Here is a 19,196-nt window from a genome sequence, read left to right as displayed (position 1 = left end):
TATGATAGATAATATGAGGGTTCCTTCAGTATGTACCGATTTTATTATTAGTATTGTGTATTTATCTTAAATAAATCCATGCAAAACCAGTAATTATATTGAGGGGGGAAGGGAGGACAAAGCCCTGTTTAGATTTCAGGGATTCACCATCTGAAAGCTTTTATTCTTCCACAGTGAAGGAAAGTTATGACCTTTGACATGTGGCCATGGTGCCAAAGAAACTGCTCATAAATGTGTGTCAGTAAAGAAGCAGAAATCAATAAATTCATTTAATCCAGTGAACTATTATGTAGTGAGACACAATATATTTTCAAGAGCCAACTGCTCTACTCTTTCACTAAAAAGACAAAAATTTTATGCAATGGGTTTTTTGGATATTCAATTTTTTGATGGTATCTTAGACCCTTTAATGAATGTTTTGGTCAGTTATGGCACAATTTGTTAGTCCACTCATTTCTGTTTGAAAGATCCCCGATACAGCTGGATTCAGGTAGCACAAGAGGAGCACTAGAAGGCAGGCAGGTATCCTATTAACTACCTCTACCACTACCAGAGATAGCTATCCCACAGGAATCAAACACTGGCAGGTGTTAAAAGTGTGCATTTTTTCTACACTGGGTGCTCAAGAGCAGAAAAAAAAAATGAAATATTGTTCATCATTCCAAACAAAGGAATTTCAAAAGACCACACAAAGCACTATTAAAAAGGCTTTCAGCAATGCATCTGGTCACCTACCAAACACTGTAAGAATCAGCAGTAAGCAACACTGGGTAAAGATTGTGACCAGTAAAAACAAGTACTAACTGCCATGTGCTGGGAAGGTCACAAAACTCCCATCAATGCTACCAAGAATTCCACAGTTAATTTCTTGTACACTATGGGATAAAACTGAGCTGCCTTCCTGGCACAGACTGACTGAACTAATAAAAGCAGGATCCACTTTCAACCTCTATTGAAGATCAATGCTAAATCTGCTTACAAACTGTGGACTACATGGGTGTTTGCATAAATAAGCATTGCATAAATATGCATTAAAGGTGAGAGGGGAAAAAAGAGCTGATCATATGCTCACTTAGGCTTTCGGACAGGAGGTGGGGGAAGGAAGTTTCACCCTTGTAATTTGGGACATGCTAGGTACAAAGTTTCTCCTCAGGCAAAATGACAGAGTCGTGCCAGAACTCCCAGAGAATATTTCCAGTTAACATCAATTTACCGGATGTCACAGACAAGTTTAATGAACAAAATGATAAATGTCTGTCAATGGCTTCATAAAGTCAACGAATTCTCATTACAAAGAACATACATAATGCACAGCTCTGCCTGAGGCACATGTTACAGTTATTAGAGGTTTACTAGAGATCTTGATGTGGACAGTGAAATGGTAATTTAATCATTTACCCTAGTTAATTTGCTGATAAGTCATCTAAGCAATTTATTAATATGTTCAAGATTCTACAAGCAGGAGTAAGCATTGAAAATTCTTCTGCATGTTCAAAGACTTTAATTTTAAGGTTTCTCTGAAAAGATAATGGGTTATTTGAAAACTTCCAGTTGTAACAAGTTGGAAAGCAAAAAACAATACCGTGTAACACTGATTTGGTTTTATTGTACATTATTCCAATGGCTATTAAAACAGCTTTTTCTTAATCAAAATTATTGTCTGATTTTAAGTGACAGGCAGACCACCTGAGACAAGGTATTATACTTCTGTAGAATAATTTTTACCTCATCTAAATTTGGGGTAAAAACTGACCTCAAAGTATCTTATGACACTTCCCTCCTCTGCCACAGCTGTGAAAATAAGCTCCACTGGAAAACAGCACCTCCTTCCAGGCACCAGACAGGAATAAGGAAGGAGGGTCAACCAGAAGCAGTTTTGCAGATCCAAAGCAATGATGCACATACATGACAATTTATAAGAGAAAATGAAAAAACAAAAACTAACTAAATGCAGAAAAATCAGCCTGCACATGACATGAGAAAGAAGATATAGTGGGAACATAGGAGAGGACACAAATGATGAGAAAATTTTCAATGTTAGAACAGATCAGCAAATCAATGAAAATCTTTGCTATTTGCTATGTTTTCCTCTGTGTTTTCCTCTCCGTTTTAAGGTGTACAGGAAGTGCCTTGATACAGCTTAAAAGAGCAGACAAACCCACTCTGTAAAATGTGGTGATATGGACATGCCGATAGATAACTATTATGATTTTAGAGGGAGAAGACAGAGCATTGCTACTTCACATGCTGCAAAGGCTGAGATGTAACCTGGTTTTCTAAACTTATTTTAACTTGTTTGGACTTTAATCTGAAATGGCTCAAAGTAGAGTCAAGAAAACACCAGGAATGATGCAGGTTTCACACAAGAAATTCTGGTCTACTGGAATAAAAACAAACAATATAATCAATCAATGTGATCAGGTGAAGATACTAAAAATCGAATTTGAAAATATAAAGATGCTTCTGTTCACAGGATCCTCACCAGTTTCCAACATTCATTCATCACTATACACAAGATGCACACCACAAGCTGTAAAGACTTATTTTAACTTTCCCCCCAGCTATGTATTAAAAGAACGCACGATGACACGTTTAATGCTTGTAATAACTTACCTCTTATTACCTCTTGTAATAAAGTACCTCTTATGCCTGGTCAATCAGTAATTATTTCTTTTAAAACTCTCTCATCAGCAAATCATTTCAAAATTGAACAACTGCACCTCAGAGCTAAAGAGCAAATTTCTAACACACTTCTAAGCCAAGGTAAATTATTGCTATTATTAAATTCTAAATCATAATTTTAGCATGTTCTGAGGCTAGAGGACTACAACAAGGTAAGTTTTGCTGCTTTGTCATCAATACACCATTCAGAGTAGCTTGCAGCTATGACAGACTTTTCTCCTTTCTAGAACACTGTTTGCTCCACCTAAAGCTGCAGTTCCAAAGTCTCACACTCAAAACTTGTCGCCCACGTCGCCATCAACCTAAAACGTGTGCTTGGCAAAGGTGTTCCACATCAGAACACAGATACAGTGAATTGCAATGTTTGAGATAAAACCCATCTGACCACCAGTCCCCTGATATCAGTCAGTACACAGCAAGTTTTCTTCCTAAGATTCTGTAGGTGGGAAAATATATCAAAGACCTTCTCTGCAGTTGCTTTTCATGACACATTTCTGCCACCATTCTGAAACAACAACCATCTTACTCCTCACTATCCAGGAGAATTGTACCAGGACTCTGGTGGCAGACACTGCTTTCAAACACAGTTTTTCTCCAAGGCTGGAGGTGTCATTTGCCCAGCAGAATTCTACCATTGAAAAAAGTGGTAAAATACAAGTCAAAATATAGCTGTGAGGTCTTGGGAGGAAGAGAGTCGATCGTCATTTTCTGTTTTGTTTTCCAGGAGTCATTCCTTTCCTGCTTTGCCCACATGCAGAACTTTCAAATAATTTATGAGAATAAAGGTGTATTCTCACCACTTCAATCAGAAGAGGAAGTCAGTTAAAACAGGTATAAATGCAAGAGTCATGACTACAGAAGGCTAAACAAATCCACTCCTTGCTGACTTTCTTCCTCCCCAGTAACCCTGCCAGAGATGGTGAAGTAGTGTCTTGGTACATTGCAACTTTTGCTTCAAATGACTTTTGCTTCAAATGATTAAATCCTGATAAAAGCTTTAGATATAAAGCTTGTTATCAACATTCCTATGTCTTTTATAACAAGTTCATTTTCAATATTTCATTTCTCACATTACATTCTACTGCTCTGACACCCAGTAAACAAGCAGCTACTTACTGAATACTATTGCTAGAATATTCAGGCTAGAAGCAAACTTTCTCAAGCTTAGCTACCAAATAATTTACAGTTTTTTCATCAGCCACAGTCAGAAGAGACCCTAACCACAGTGGGAGTTTTAAAAGTTGTTTAGTGTAATACTGGCACAGAAAGACTCGGGAACCCTGCAATTTTTACCCCATAAAATACAAAGATTACACGTTCTGTCATTGTTGGGTTTTGATAATAAGAATCTAAGTGAACTTCAGGAGCAGACCTGTCTGCCTCTGGGGAAATGATACCAAGATTCTATTTCCCTATATTGCAGATGCTCTGATATGTCAGAAACATTTACCAGAACTACAAGAGATGGGCACTTGAGAAACAAGCACTTTAAACAGGGCCTTGAGATGTTAACTGTATTATCCAGATGCAACTTAGTTTATTTTGTCTTTGATGATGTTTATGCTGTTAAAAAAAAAACAAAAAAAAAACCAAAAAAAACCAAACTTCCCCTCACCTAAGACCAAATTTGATTTCATTTTAAAAAACCAACAAAACCAACAGAATTATTATTGAGAGTTACAAAACAAAGCAAAAGCAGCAGAAAAAAAAAATCCATCTACTAATGCTTATTTATATTTTCCTCTGATAAATTAGGAAGGCCATCTCCCTCCAGAGTTTTTACATACAGAAAAAACAGAGGAGTTTACAATAATTCCATACACTAAGGCAAAAGCAAACTGTCCATACTCAGGTGGTTTCACAGACATCTCTTCCCTAAGTCTGCTGTTTATGTCTTTAAAAAGTAACCATTTAATCCACACAACCAAAAATTGTTTCCACTACAGATGCAGGTTTTGGAAGGCTGCCAGATGGATTTCAAACTTCCAACACAAATGATCTAGAGCGATTTTTTTTCCACCTCTAACTCAATTGCTGAGACAATCAACTTTAAAATGCAGACATTGCTTAAAATGCTGCTGCTTAAAAGCTACCTAGAGGTTGACCTTAGTAACTAATGTTGACCATACAACCCACACTTACTCAACAAAATGTGGAGTTTTGACATTGTTGATTACTTTTTCACTTAGGTGGTGATTACCAGTTATAAAGACTGGAAGTAATCAATCCCAATTTAACAGCTGGGCCTATTGATGAAACAAAAACAAAAAAAAAAAACCAAAACTAAATAAAGATTACATCCACAATTTTGGAGATAAAATGTGGAAAAATACAAAATGCTGAGGAAAACAAATACTAAGCCAAGTTTGTCCAACAATGGGCATGACCATATTTCTGTAGGAAAACGCTTAGTAACTTTTAAATTCTTCCTCCAAGATTCTCTTTTGTCATTGTCTTAAATTGTTCTGCACACCATCAATAGCCACAGCTGTTAAATTGTGAAGACGTGACAAGAAGTCTCTAGGCAAACAACTGCTCAGAGTGAGATCCTTTTCTTTAGGATAATCAGAGCTGGCTGACAAAAGGGGGCCTTACTGAATGCCTTTTCAACAATTTCTACACCAAGAAATGCAGAGAAAAAGGGAGGGGGAAGAAAGGGAGCGGTGGTGGGGGGAGCACCACACTGCAGGAACAGAACAGCATCTTTTGCTGCTATACATTGCTTTGCAAGTAGGAGAGGAAGCTCTATAGGTTTGTGCACACAGCACACACAGAACTTGCACCAGGTGAGGAGTGAGTGCTTTTGGCTACAGCTCTGAACAGCATCTATTACAGCACCGTGGTTTCCTTCAGCCTTTCTCATGTAGGTGAAGGTTTTATTAGCTACAGAGTGCACTGCCAAAAAGATTGAGCATTCTTTTAAAAAAGAAGCTAGTAAAAACTTTATACATTGTAAAGTTACGCTGATAAAAACTAGTAAATAAACCCCAACAGCTTTGGTCTGACTAGCTAGGAAGAAAAGCAAGGGCATGGAAGGCCTCAGTCTGGCATTAGGCTTGACACAAATTTGAAACTGAGGTGTTGAGGAAACCCATAAAAAGCTCACCTCTCAAGTGACATGGTAGTGGAAACAAACACTGTTCATGTGCACTAAGCAAAGTTCTATACATTTTTTTTATCTTGGTGACAATATAAAACCCATTCCTCATTCTGTGGAAGAGCTCTTACAAGTGCAGCCCAGTCATTGTCGAAAAAGGAGGGAATGCCCTGGTACCAACAAAAAAAAGTAACTAATGGTTATGTCTTAAAAGGATGCTGATAACTGTCTTCTGTCAAAGTGCTGCAGGACTTGAGGTCAAAAGATGCCTGGGGAGTTGTAGAAGAAAATATTACAATAAAAAGGGTTAAAAAGATAGTATTTCCCAGTTTTCTTATTTCTTCAGGATATCTCAGTTAAAGAACAAAAATCTTACTGTTCTTCATTGTTATCAACTGACATTGCTGACTAAGACATTTGAACCTCACCCTCCTGCCTAAAAACACTGGAATTTAAATGCACTAATAATCAGCCATGTGCACTCTCAGCTTAGAAACAAATTTTCCTCTCAGGACATTCAATCAACTAATCAAAGCAACAGCAGTAGGGCAGCACTTGTCAAAACCCAGACCACCAGGTTCCTCGATCTGTCTGTAACCACACCAGTCCTACAGCATTAAGACCTTGCTCTCTTTCAATACATTACTATTTCCTACAGCTGCCATCTGCCATTTCACTTCCACCTCAGTCCAAAACCACTTCTGCCCCCTAACACCACCCTTCTTTCTCACAGTTTGTACCTCTCTCCATTGCTATTTAAAATAATTAAACATAACTTTGATTTCTATATGCACTTGGAAGTCACCTGAAATAGCTATAAATCCTGTTATTTTAAGGAAATATGCAATATTATTTTTAAAAAATCAGAAGCAGAAGGGCAAAAGTTTTGCCTACATGTTTCACAAAGGCCATAGTTTGATAAGTGTAAGTTTCATTAACCTTCCCCTGTCCCCAGTAGTTCTTTCCACCTCCACTTCAGTCCTCTCAGTTACACCAGTGCAATCACTGAGTGGCTGCAAGACAAACCATATGGGAGAACTCACCTGGGTTAAACACCATCTTTTGTTTTAATTCTATTATTTTAACCCAGACCAGTTCCCTGTTCAGTTAGCTACACGTGCAGCTGTGCCCACACAAGGAACAGCACAATGCCAAAACGGGAACAAACGGCTGGAACTGCTAAGGAAACATGATTGTCACAGCACAGAAAGAGGCTCAGCTGGATGCACTCTTCAGTGCAAATATTCAGTGCAAATGCACTATTCAGAGCAAAAGATGCTATTAGGCTACAAAAACATAAATATGGCCAATTATTGGCAGGACAGTGGGATCTGAGGTCACATGACTGCCAAAGCAGGTAAGCAAAGTTATGACTTTCCCACCAAGTACAGCCTGCTCTGTGTAAAGGGCCCAGCATTCCAGAAGCTGCAGTGCAGTGGGCACATGCACAGCTTCCCTCCAGAAGCATGTTCCCAGAAACCTGCTTGCATCACCTTTCACTCTTGTGAAATGTAGAAGCCTGTACAAGAAGAATTAGGCTTACATTTCTTCCAACTCACAAACATTAAAATTAATTCAGCCAAGTTACAAGAGGAGAAAGGGTGATCCAGGAATGCTGTTTATGTACCATCCAACCATCTCAAGACTTCAATTTCTACTTTTTGTGAAAAGGACATAAACAGTCCCATCCAATCACTGCCCAATGCCCTTGTTACAAACTTCAGAACATGATCTACCTTCTCCATTTCTCCTGAAGAATATTTTATTGGAAGTCTAGCTTTATTTTTAGACAGAATCTTAGTTAACTGTGGTTGAAAAATCAAAATTTTAAAGTGCAGGAAAACAAAAAAATCACAGCTTGTTTACTTTTGAGTGATTCAAAGTTGTGCCAAAAGGACTTTCCCTGAAGTCTATGTTCCCTTTATATTCTGTTTGAAGAGATCTCTCTCAGTAGCAGTGGCAAAAGTTGAATTTTGAGTAAGTCATGCTTTTAAGTAGTACCATTTTCCCCTCTACAAAGAAGCAGACAGGACCTCCTCCTCTGCCCCCACATCAATCAGCTTTGGAAGTAACTACAAGCAGGTACTGAAACTAATATTTAGTTTTACCTAAGCACTACCTCAGCACCAGAGTTTCCTTTTAAAAAAGTAGGGGGATCTCACCAAAAAAAAAAAAAAGCCCTAAATTAGTCAAATTCTTTTGTGCATGGATGAACAACAGGAAAGCAAAGCCTTGGGGCCTCTGGGGAGGAACCCTGTCCCTGCAGACCTACTCTGATGTGCTCGGGAGATAAGGCTCCATAGTGACACTTAAGGAAAGGCCTGCTCACATTTGAATTTCTGCATTCCTCAAGAACAATTCATGGCAATCACTAACTTTGCAGAGGAGCTACATGAAAGCTTTGGCCAATGAATGAGGGTCATCTGCTCTTTATCACAAGGGTAAACCTCATCCTGGCCAGTTTCTAACCTTTTAACCCTGTGAATTCTTAATTTGCACATGAATAATGGAATTCTTGCCAAGAGTGCAACCTTCAGCTTCCAGTTTCTAACTTTAGAAACCAAGACCTGATCTCTTTGTGTGTTCAGATCTTAAACTCTTGGACAGATTAAAGTTTTTGATTTCCAAATGCAACACTAAACATTACAATTCTGAAGCAAGAGATAAGCTTATTGGCAAAACCTCTGACCAGGCAAAGTAAAAGAACATCCTCACACCCCGCTGCTACCAGTAACTGAAGAGAGCATTTGCTTTTTTCCTCCAAAGAAAGAATGCCCATTTAATGCCTATTCTCCACCTGTTTAATATGTATAGTTCCTTCTGTATCCTGACCACAAGGCAATTTGCCTTTGCAGCAACCGACAACTTCTTCTAAAAAGAAAAATTGTAAGACTACAAAATCCCCCACAAGACCTTCATTTATTTCACTTTAAACGTCTGCAAAGTTCAATCCGTTCACGAGAGCAGGCAGAAACACTGTGAAAATGAGAGAGAAAACTAATTTTGCACGTGTTTTATGGGCTCCAAATTATCACAATACAAATTATTGCCCAATTTCACAGCTTTACAGTAAAGATGACATTGTGAAACGGGTCAGAATGCTGCATGACTAAAGAGAAGAGACTGCTACACAGGATAGCTTCATGTTTGGCCACTAGTTAACCACTTAATCACTAAGTCAACAACACCTACTGTGATCATTATGGATCCGCTATCTCTTCCAGTTTTCTCCAGCAGCCATAGAAAGCCTTTCAAGTATTGAAACAAGAAAAAGAAACCTTTTGTCACAGTCTTACAGAGAAGGGGAGGGAGTAAAAAAAAAAAAAAAGGGCTGCAAAACAAGAATCTCACTCCACAGTGCACAATCTACTGGTTCACAAGACCTTCTTGGTGAAAATCAGCATAATTAAACCACCTTTCTGCTGAAATAATGTGCATGTGAGAAACAAATATTTACAGAAGTTCAGTATTGTCTGAATAAAATCAAATACTACACAATTGCATTACCATGCTATTCTACTATAGTGCTCTGTACTATTCCAGAAGTTCTCTGGTATTAAGCATAGAGCTCATTCTGCAATGTCTCCAATTTAAAGTGGCCCTGAATTTTCCAGTCCTACCCACAGAATCCATCAGCCACTGCTTGGCTTTATGTTGGTTAACAACAACAAAAAAATCCTATCCTCTTTAGGAGGGTTTTTATGTCTAATTTTTAATCATGCTGACATTCTGAAACTTAGTGAGGTTAAATGTTAAAAATTTTAATACTTCGTTTTTCACCATTTTACCAAAAGCACCCACGAATTACTTAGTCTCTCAATCCTGTATATGAGCAAGATAAAAAGTAATATGTAGGCAGATTTTTGAAACTGAGACTTCAGAGTTTCACGTTCTTACAGCATGTGAAAACTCAGCACTCACTTGGAGCCACCTGCTTCCAGGATGGTTTTGAACCACCCAGTGCTCTGGCTCTGAACAAGGCTTTTCACACCTTCCTGGGGGATCTCGTGGACAGTATTTAGAATCAGATCAGTAGCACACAGAAAAAAACTAACAATGTTAACATACACACATTTCTTAATGTAAGCTAACATAACAATTTCATTAACTAGTTTCAGATTGAATTTAGTAAAAGCTGCAACTTAGAAGTAATGTCAGGTTTTCACAGAGGTACCAGCACTAGTTTTATTCAACTTGCTACTAAGAACAGGGTCGAAGAGGTCATAGGAAGTCTTTTCCTATTAGATTAAGTTCATCAGTTAAGTCCCATTATAGAGGGAACATGAGAAGACTACATAAACTGTGTACTCTCTGTGTTATACTTTCTTTGAAATGGAAGTTTTCTTTACTTTGCCAAAATTTACTTTTCTTTGAAAAGTGCATTCCCATGTACTTTTGGGAAGCAAAGGGAGATCATGTTGTAGAAGTAGTCTAGAGCCAAAGCTCTGCTCTGCCATGGAAAAAGGCACAGCATTCTGTTCCTCACACACATCTGTTGCTCAATGTTTAAAGATGATAGGAAAATGGAGGGCAACAAACACCCGGGGTCAGTCTGTTAAAGCCATAAAGGCACTTGGACAAAACTATTTCCTTCACCATTCACCCAGCAGTAGAGAGTCACTCCAGAAATGCGACTCTCCCTTCCCAGTGGAACCACATAACAGGCCCTTATGGGAGGTCCCAGAGGAACCAGAAGGGACAGCACCCACATCTGCTTGGCTGAACATGTCAGAAAAGCAAGGCCTTACAGTTGCCCAGAAAACTTTTCCCCTCTTTCCTCTCCCAGAGATAAACATCTACATTAATCATTTCACTCTGCTCCAAGATGGCACAATACAACGTCAAGCTACTGAACATGGAATTTCTTTCTTTTTTTTTCATCAGATCTGTAGATAACCCTTGTAAGGCTGCTAGAGCAGCACTTGGGAAACAAGACCCAGGACTTCTGTAGCCAGCATGACTCTGCATCACCACCTGCTCCAGAAACCATAAGCCACCCACACAAGGCATCACTGCCCAAGAGGTCTCATAGGTGCCTGTGCCCCTTCTGCCACATCAGGGACTGAAAAAGGGACCACCACAAGTTTTTCCCTTAATCTCTATATATTTAAAAATAAAGAAAAGTTTTCTAGATTTTGCACTTTAACTTTTCAGGTACACAATCAAAACAATAGGTTGTTTGTGCTATTCAGGGAATTGCTGTCACAAACTCAGGAGCAGATTAATAAACAAGAGCTGGGACTTACTTGCTAGTGTGAGATGACTTTTTTGACTGAGAATGGCCCCATGTTTGTTCAGAGCTAAGCACTGGTAAAATCCTTCATCAGACAGTTCTCCCCTCTTTCCTTCTACCTCACGGATATACAACGAGCCATTGGATAAAGTGTAGATCCGTTCATTTTCAGACACTTTGCCTCCATTTTTCAGCCATGTAATAGTTATAGGAGCTTCACCACGGGCTTGGCAATCTAAAACCACCGGATCCTTCCTTGACACAGTAACGTCCTGAGGCTCTTTCACAAAAAACAGTTCACTAAAGCACCACACTCCTAAGAGAGAAGAAAAAAAAAAAAAAAAAGGAATTTTTTTTTTTGCCTGTAAGGACGGACATGTAAACAGAGACATGCAAGTTACCAAGCGCACTGTGAGCTGCGAGTCACCCCGCGGAACCCACAGCACGAGGTGAAGCCATCGCTATCACACACGCTCCGAGCGCTCCCAACTCGGACAACTCTGGGGAAACTTGGTACTGACTCCAAGCGGCGCGAAGCCCCCAGGCTGGAAAAAGGCAAAGAGCCAGAGAACCAGCGCCTTCCACGCCGAACCGGGCACCGCCACGGCGCGGGCGGGGGGCGCGGTGAGCCCGGGGGCCGCAGGGCGCGGGGAGCGCAGCGCCGGGGCGGCCACACAGGTGCGACCGCTCCGCCCGGCCCGCTCGCTAATTTTACAAGCCTGCCGAAGCAGCCGGAGTGGGGCACGTCGTAAAAAGGCTGATTTTACAAGGAATCGTTAGCGAAAACCTCTCACCAGAGCGCGGAGGGGCCGCGCACCGCCCAAGCCCCTCACGCCCCCCCTGCCCCGTCGCGGCGCGAACAAAGCGCGGAGCCACCGCCGGTTCCCGCTCCCTCCCCGCCGGTGCCGCCGATGCCGGATAAATAAAGCCACGTGCGGCGGCCGCAGCGGAGCCGGGGCGCGGGCGGACAATGGGGCGCGGGCCGGCCGGACTCACCTGGCAGCGGGAGCAGCAGCAGCAGCAGCGCCCGCAGCAGCGGCCGGCGGCGGAGCGGCGCCATTCAGCGGGACGCGGCTGGCATGCCCCGCCGGCCGCTCCACAGACCGGTCAGCGGGCGAGGGGAGGAGACTGGGGACGGACGGAGCGGCCCCGGCGCGCCCGTCCCGGCCCTACTCTCTGCATCTCGTCTCCATTGGCCTTTGGGGAGAAGAGGGGCGAGGGGCAGGGCCGGCCGGAGGAAGGAGGGAGGGAGGGAGGGACGCCGCTGGACGGGGCGGGCCGCGGGGCGGGGGTCGCGGCGGACAATGCGGCGGGGCGGCAGGGCCGGCCGGCCGCGCGCACGAGGGGCCGCGGGCTCCGCCGCCATCTGGGCCGAGCACGGCCCCGCAGACGCGGCCCCTCCCGGGCGGCACCGGGACCCGACGGCAGCTCCGCCGACCCCCGAGCCGGGCAGGCGCTGCCGGCTGTGGTACTTGGCGGGTGGGCTGAGCCTTCCAGCCGCGGCTGGAGCTGCCGGCCGTGCCTTCCCCCGAGACGCCGGGCTCCCCCCGAACACCGCACGGCTCACCGGCGTGGCGAGCATCGGCAACACGTGCGCTGGACCTGGCGCGGCGTTACTGAAGGGCTGTGCCAGAGCTCCCCGCCCAGAGCACCGAACCAGAGGAGGTGCTGAGCACTGGACCCTGCACCGCCCAGCGCAGGTGCAGAACTGTCCAGGTGTGCCAGAGCATTCTCACACCCAGATAAAACCAGCCTTCCCACACATGCAGACAAATGTTTGACTTGAGGATGGACATTGATCAGAAATAAAAAGCCAGTTTTGGTAGTAGTTCTCATTGAGCCCATCCTACAGCACCAATAAAACCATTTCCAGCAGGCCACATGGGACAGCACTGCGCTGTCGAGGATGAGCTGCCCTTTACTTACATCCTCAGAAAACAGCCTCAAGTTTACATCTGCCTCAAACTAGCTTGCAAAAATGCAACCTAAAGAGAAAACATGGCTTCAGAATTTATGCTATCAGCACCCTCTGGATAATGTGTACGGGAGATAACATCAAATGCTGCCACTGTCATTTAAGCTTTCAGTTCCACTCCTGATTTTACTCCATGCTTGCAGCCAGCAATTTCTAGTATCTTTTTGTCTGTTCAGATTTCTGGTTTCTAAAGTTACCACGTAGGAAGGCATCTTCTTACTCAGCAGATTTGCCTTATGTTTGCATTCATTGTGAGAGCTGCTGACTTCAGTGACAGGCAAGTTTTTACTGCTTTTTGTTCCTGCCAGCACTGCAAAGCTCACAGAGCTGAGAGCTGGCAGCCAAACCAGTCCCTTCTGCTGCATCATCACTGGGGCTGGCTACAGCCTGAGTCAGTGACTCCTCTGAAAGTCTTTGGGAGAAAATCAGAACTACTAAAATGTGATGTAAGCCATAGGTTGATCTACATCACCTTCCTTCCTCACTTGTCAAAAATATATAAGCAGAGTTTTCAGGGAAGATAATTAGGAAATATTTGCTTTACATGCAAATCACTTACCCAAAAATCATCCAGACAGTTTCACAGTCACTTTGTAAAGCAGAACTGCACATGCACTGCTTTGGTGTCCAAATAGGACCAAATACAGCAACAGGATCAATTTGACCCAATATCTTTCAATTTTCCTCAGTGTTTTAATTTATCTAATCAGAAAAGTGTGAACTATGGGAAAAAAAAATCACAAGGAGTTTTTTTGGTTTTTTTTTTTTTTTTTTTTCTGGCATTAAGGACTAAACATTAATTCTTTCTCCTGGTAAACACACAACTTTCATCTGTAGCTCATGCTGGCACTGTACTCTCCTGCTAAACATTGGTTCATCAATGTGACCTGCCTTTGAGATTTACTAGAGGAGCTCAGCACACCTAGAAACAAACACAATAGAGAATGCAATATCCAGTAACATTTCTATGCCAGATGCCCCGGTCAGTTGGTGGAGTGGCTGGAGCTGTCCCTGGGAGATGTAAGGTCATCTCCCTGCAGACCTTGGCACTGCCTCCTGCAGGCACGAGTAGGTGGCTGAGCTGTACTGCCCAGCACTGGACGCTATCCCACCTGTCCCAGGAACACCTCCTTGCCCAATTCACTAGCCCGTTTTGAAGGAGGAGTTGGTCTGAGTTGACCAAGAGACAAAAAAAAAAAAAAAAAAAAAGCCAACAGAGAGAGCAAGTTGTAGTCCTGTCCTACTTGTGGGCTGGTTTGCCTTATCCGTGTCACCTGTGCTTTACCATCTCCCTGAACTACACTGTGCCAGCAGGAGATTTTGACTCATGAGACCAAATGCAATATTTGTCTTAAATGGCTTAACAAAGAAAGTGCTTCCCTCTGGAATGTTCCTTGTGCCTGTGTCTGGGCAGCTACAAACACTAGTATTTTCATTTTCATATTTCTGTTCAACAAAATAAGTAATGCAATTCCTACTAGAACTAAGCAGTTCAATAGCTAGATGAGTATAAATGCTCCCTCTTTAATTTGTCAGGATTCATTATTTTAACACATTTCCCAGTAATTAATTGGGTAAGAGATAGTGCAGCCTTGTGATAACATATCTAAATTCATACATAACTGATAAACTCACTGAACCAGAGTTAAAAGGCACTGTCAGAGTAATTGCCAATTTAACTTTGTCAAATACACTGTATTCGTAAATATGCAGCCAATGAACACAATTATCTACTTGGCCAACCATTTCAGAAGCATTCTCTTGAGGAAGACAGAAAGGCAGTCCAGGAGCATAAGATCTTGCAGCCAACATAAACAAAGCCATGCCTGCTTTGCTGCAAGTCAGCAATTTTTCTTCTGTCACCAACACAGATTTTTTTTTTTGCTTGATTTGAGCTGTATTTTTGGTTATCCTAACTTCCCCAGTTTTTTAAACTCTTTTTGATGTAAGAACTCTCTTTGAAGTGCTATCAACAGCTGGAACAACAGCATGCTGTCGAGGTTGCTGTCTGTAAATAACCTGATTTACCTTATGCTGCATTTCAGCCTCAGCCCTGGCCAGGCTGATCTATATGCTTCCTGAAAAGAAAGATTTCAAAAATCAGATTGACTTGAACAGCTCTGACTCAATGTTTTGCTCCATGGTCAGCTGGCAATACATCCAGGACTGATAAAGTGAGCTAGGGCTAATAAAATCCAGAATTTTGGTATTATTATGAACCAAAGAGTGGAATTTTCCAACATGAATGAAATCTCATGATTGTGGTGCTTATACACTTTGTCTAAAGTGTTCCCAACATCTCTAGAAAGCAAACTGATAGCCAGGAGTCTTCCCTGGGATGGAATATAGCAGCCTCAGGAAAAGGAAAGAAGCTGGAAATTCACTTACTGGACCTTCCCAATGTGAACTCTGTATTTATGAGATCACTGCAGCCCCAAACCCAGGATGGAGAATGCAGTTCTTTCCACATTAGAATATTATTTTTCTGATGTTAGAACATTTACACCTCCTTCAGCTTAAACCAGAAACAGTCCTGTTTAGTCTGTGGTCAGTTTTGCATTGAGCATTTCACCCCTATCTGAGAAAATGAATAGCATCATGTTAGCTCTTTCATCCCTGTGGTCTGGAAAAAGCTGTCACAGCAGCATGGATGGTGTACAGCATAGCCACAAATGGCCTGAGCTGGGCTCCCACATGCTGCTGCATCCCACCTGATCTAAAAAGCTCAAAAATGGGAAAGTGGTTTTGCCCACATGACCTTTTCTCTTTTTTTGGCTTCATATGGCTGTGCTCTAACACCGCAATGTCATGGAACAGAAAAGGAGGGGAATGAGCACCTCTGGGTGGCAAAGAAGAGGTGAAGAGTTATTTACAGCAGTTTAAAGTGTCCCCATTGGAATATGTGCAATCGCTACCCACAATTAGCTGCAGCCCATAAGATGTGGTAGCAGGGTCCCAGAGCCCAAATCCATTTTCAAATGGACTCATAATCATTATCTGGTCCCTCACAGGCTCAGCCCTTCCCAGCTACCAGTGCCAGGTCCCAGCTCATCCTCCAGCCCTGCTGGTAGGAGCTGCTGGGTGTCACTGCTGGTGTGGAGGAAGCTGGAGCTGCAGGCACTGCAGCAGCACAGGCAACTGAGTGTGGCTGTAGCAGTACAGGAGCTGCAGCCCAGGGCAAGGCTGGGAGCAGTGGTAATTGCCAGAAACCCATTAATTGCAGGGGAATTACTGCAATTTGCACCAGCCAGTTCTGCCTTCAGACGAGTCCCCAAAGCCCAGCTAAGGGGCTGCTACAATGCTGCACTCCTGGCAGGGTGCCATTAACTCTTCTTCTCAGGGTAGGTCCTTTTGTCCTCACAGTTCTTGCTCTGAGTGTGTTTGATCTGGTGTCACTGTAAGCATGTTTAGACACTTCCTTGTTTCTCATGCCAAACTGCTGACCCAATTACAACTGTATCCCCAGATTTTAAGTATGTTACACTAACTCTATTAAGACTCACCATAAAAAATGTTTACTTTTGGCAGATGTGGTCACTTAGTAGATTCTCGTTTCATTCTAAACCTGTGTATAGTTACCATCTCCATTGCCTTCTCAGCAGAGATTCACTCCTTCCATGAGCAGATGGGCAAGGACACTTTGGGCTGAGCCCTTGGGACGCTAATGAACTTTCTTTCCAGGCAGCCTTTGTGTACAGGAAAAGCACACCTTGACAAAGGCATTTTAGCACAGTTCTCATCTCGTCATAAAACAACTCCAAAGTGAAAGCAATAATTTTATTTGCTATATTAGCATTTTCCCCCTTCCAGCCACCTTCCAGTGTTTCACTGGCCCAAATCAGTGGGGTCCCTTTGCCCGATTATTTCACAGTGCCCCAGAGGTAGACTCCAGATGTTTAAGCCAAGTTGCCCTTGAAGGCTCATCACACCAGAATGAAGAGGAACCCTACCATGAATTTCAGCAGGAGATGGATGACACCCCAGCATCCTCTCCCCTGCTGCCAGAGGTAACCACAGGCAGTTTGGAAGAGCAACCTCACAGGGTCTGGCAAAGTGCATTCCCTTGCTCTCCCATGCCCATTTGCTGCTACTGGAAGGTGTGAAAAATACCTAAATATTTTTGGTCAGTCAGCCTGCTGTTTCCTAGATGCAAGCCACCAGATCTTGTTGGTACTTTTAACAAACCACAGAGCTACAGAGAAAGGGACGTACCTGATCCAAGATGCACTCTTGCCCTCACGTACATTGTTAAGACTTTAAGGTGTGGAGTTTGGATTTATTGCAGCTCCAAGCTCTCTCTTCTGGCCTTCATGCCACAGCTGATGCTCCTCTGCTTCAGTGAATTTCTCTGAAAACATAACCTGCCAGAAAATCCTTTCTGTTTTTTCAGTAGAGCTTGTTTTTTCCTGGTTAATCTCCCTAACCTGGCACTGAGGTGTAGAAACGCCAAGGGTTGCAACATGGAGCAAAAGGTATGGCAATAGCATGGGACAGCAGCTCAGATCAGCCAAACCACCAGGAACATTTCCCAGGCCAGGGACCCTGCACATTTCTGCCATGCCACCTTGGGCTTCCAAACCAGGAGCTAAGCACCATTTACTTCCTCTGAGCTCAGGGCTGCTCAGCGCTCCTGGGAGGAAAGTCCTCACCACTTGGCTGGCATGGGACCAAAGTGACAGCAAACTGGCAGCAGCAGCACACTGAAACACACAGAATATTTTCATAAAGGGTTTATGCACACTTAGAACTCGTGAGGCATAGGAATAGCTAGCAAGTGGAGACTCCCATTTTATGGGAGCTGTCCCATAAAATGCATGTGCAATGTGTATATTTTTTAATTGGCTCAGTACAGTCCCCTCTCTCAACCCTTTCCCCAGTATGGAAACAAACAAAATCCTGGAAATGCTGCAGCACTGTGCTCTGATGACATCTTCTATAAATCAAAGTGTTTAGGCACTGGGTCGATACAATAAGTATGAGACCAAGAATAACTCAACAAAAAGAAAATATCTCCTAGGTTACCCTTTTCTATGTTTCAATCTACAAAGGAATCTCTCAGAGGCAGCTTTTTTGTTAGTCTGTCATGCTTATCATGATAACCCACTGTTCTGCAGCTATTTGTTTAGCAACAGGCATGAAATATGGTCTCCTTTCATCTCTATGTTACCTTCATTTTGCTGTTAAACAGGAAACAGGCAAATAATTTCTTCCTCTTTTCCTTTATATGTTTGCAATGATAAAACAAATACTAGAAATAAAATAAATGAAAAACAAGGCAAGTCAGAGGCTAGCTAGCATTTGGACATACTGCTGAATATACCATGCTACAGATACCTATTTATTTTTGCTGTGAAATATTGTCTCTCCTTTATCTTTGCATTCTCAGCATGTTAACAATGTGGTCTCTCCTCTTATCTACAATTTATCCCAAGGAACTATTAAAAAGAAGGATTGGGGGAGGCTTCCTGCTGCTCTTGTCCCATTTCATCTCACAGAGACATAAGGAATGGCTGGTCAGGGAGAGGCCACTTGGCCAGAGCAGGCTGTGCCCCATCGGTTTATCTCGGTGCTGCCAGCGCTGCTCCCTCCAGCGCACTGCCCTGTCACGGGAGAGCGATCGCCTCTCAGGAGTGTGAAGATAAACAGATTTGAAACCTTCAAGGCATGTTCCCACCACCTCCTCCCCCTCACTTGTACACAGAGGCTCAGCCTGCAAATGCCCCTGTGCACAAGGCGGCTTTGGGGATGCAGACTGAGATGTTTTTGAAGGGCCACACGAAGCTGTGACTTGCACCAAAATGACTTCACCAAGAATTCGGGCTGACCCGCTAAAGGCAACACCCTGGTGCAAGGAGAGAGCTGAGGGGGATGAACCCAGGGGAGCCAAAAGCTGGGCATTGCAGGGGTGATTTCTTTTGATGCCCAAATTGCTGCCTCCATCAGCTGCAGTTGCTGGGATTTTATCTCAGCTGGGCTGCAGGAGTCACCTGGGGGCCTGTGGGGATCTCTCCTCTTTAAAGGCTCTGGAAGAACTGTCTGCCCAGTGCTGGACAGGAGAGGAAGGCAGGAGACACAGCTGGATCACAGTGCCCAAGGGACTGTGGGGAAACAAAGCAGCCCACCCCAATTCCTCCTTCCTCTGCATTGTTACTAACCTGGCTTAGGTCTCCACCCATCTCTGCCCAGGCACAGCAGAGCAGGAGGAGATC

General features: G+C 43.1%; 1 protein-coding gene across 1 annotated transcript in view; it reads right to left on the bottom strand.

The window, feature by feature from the left end:
* PRTG (protogenin) overlaps positions 1–12,093 on the bottom strand; it is a 76,570-nt gene extending 64,477 nt beyond the window's left edge. Inside the window, 2 exon segments of the mRNA XM_053954967.1 lie at positions 11,026–11,328; positions 12,009–12,093. Of these exon segments, the coding sequence (XP_053810942.1) occupies positions 11,026–11,328; positions 12,009–12,093 (388 nt within the window).
* Positions 12,094–19,196: the final 7,103 nt, after the last annotated feature.

Source organism: Vidua chalybeata, chromosome 13 (assembly GCF_026979565.1).
Source record: "Vidua chalybeata isolate OUT-0048 chromosome 13, bVidCha1 merged haplotype, whole genome shotgun sequence".
Taxonomy (NCBI): Eukaryota; Metazoa; Chordata; class Aves; order Passeriformes; family Viduidae; genus Vidua; species Vidua chalybeata.
Note: the sequence above shows the minus strand (reverse complement) of the source record. Positions and strands in the feature narration are given on the sequence as shown.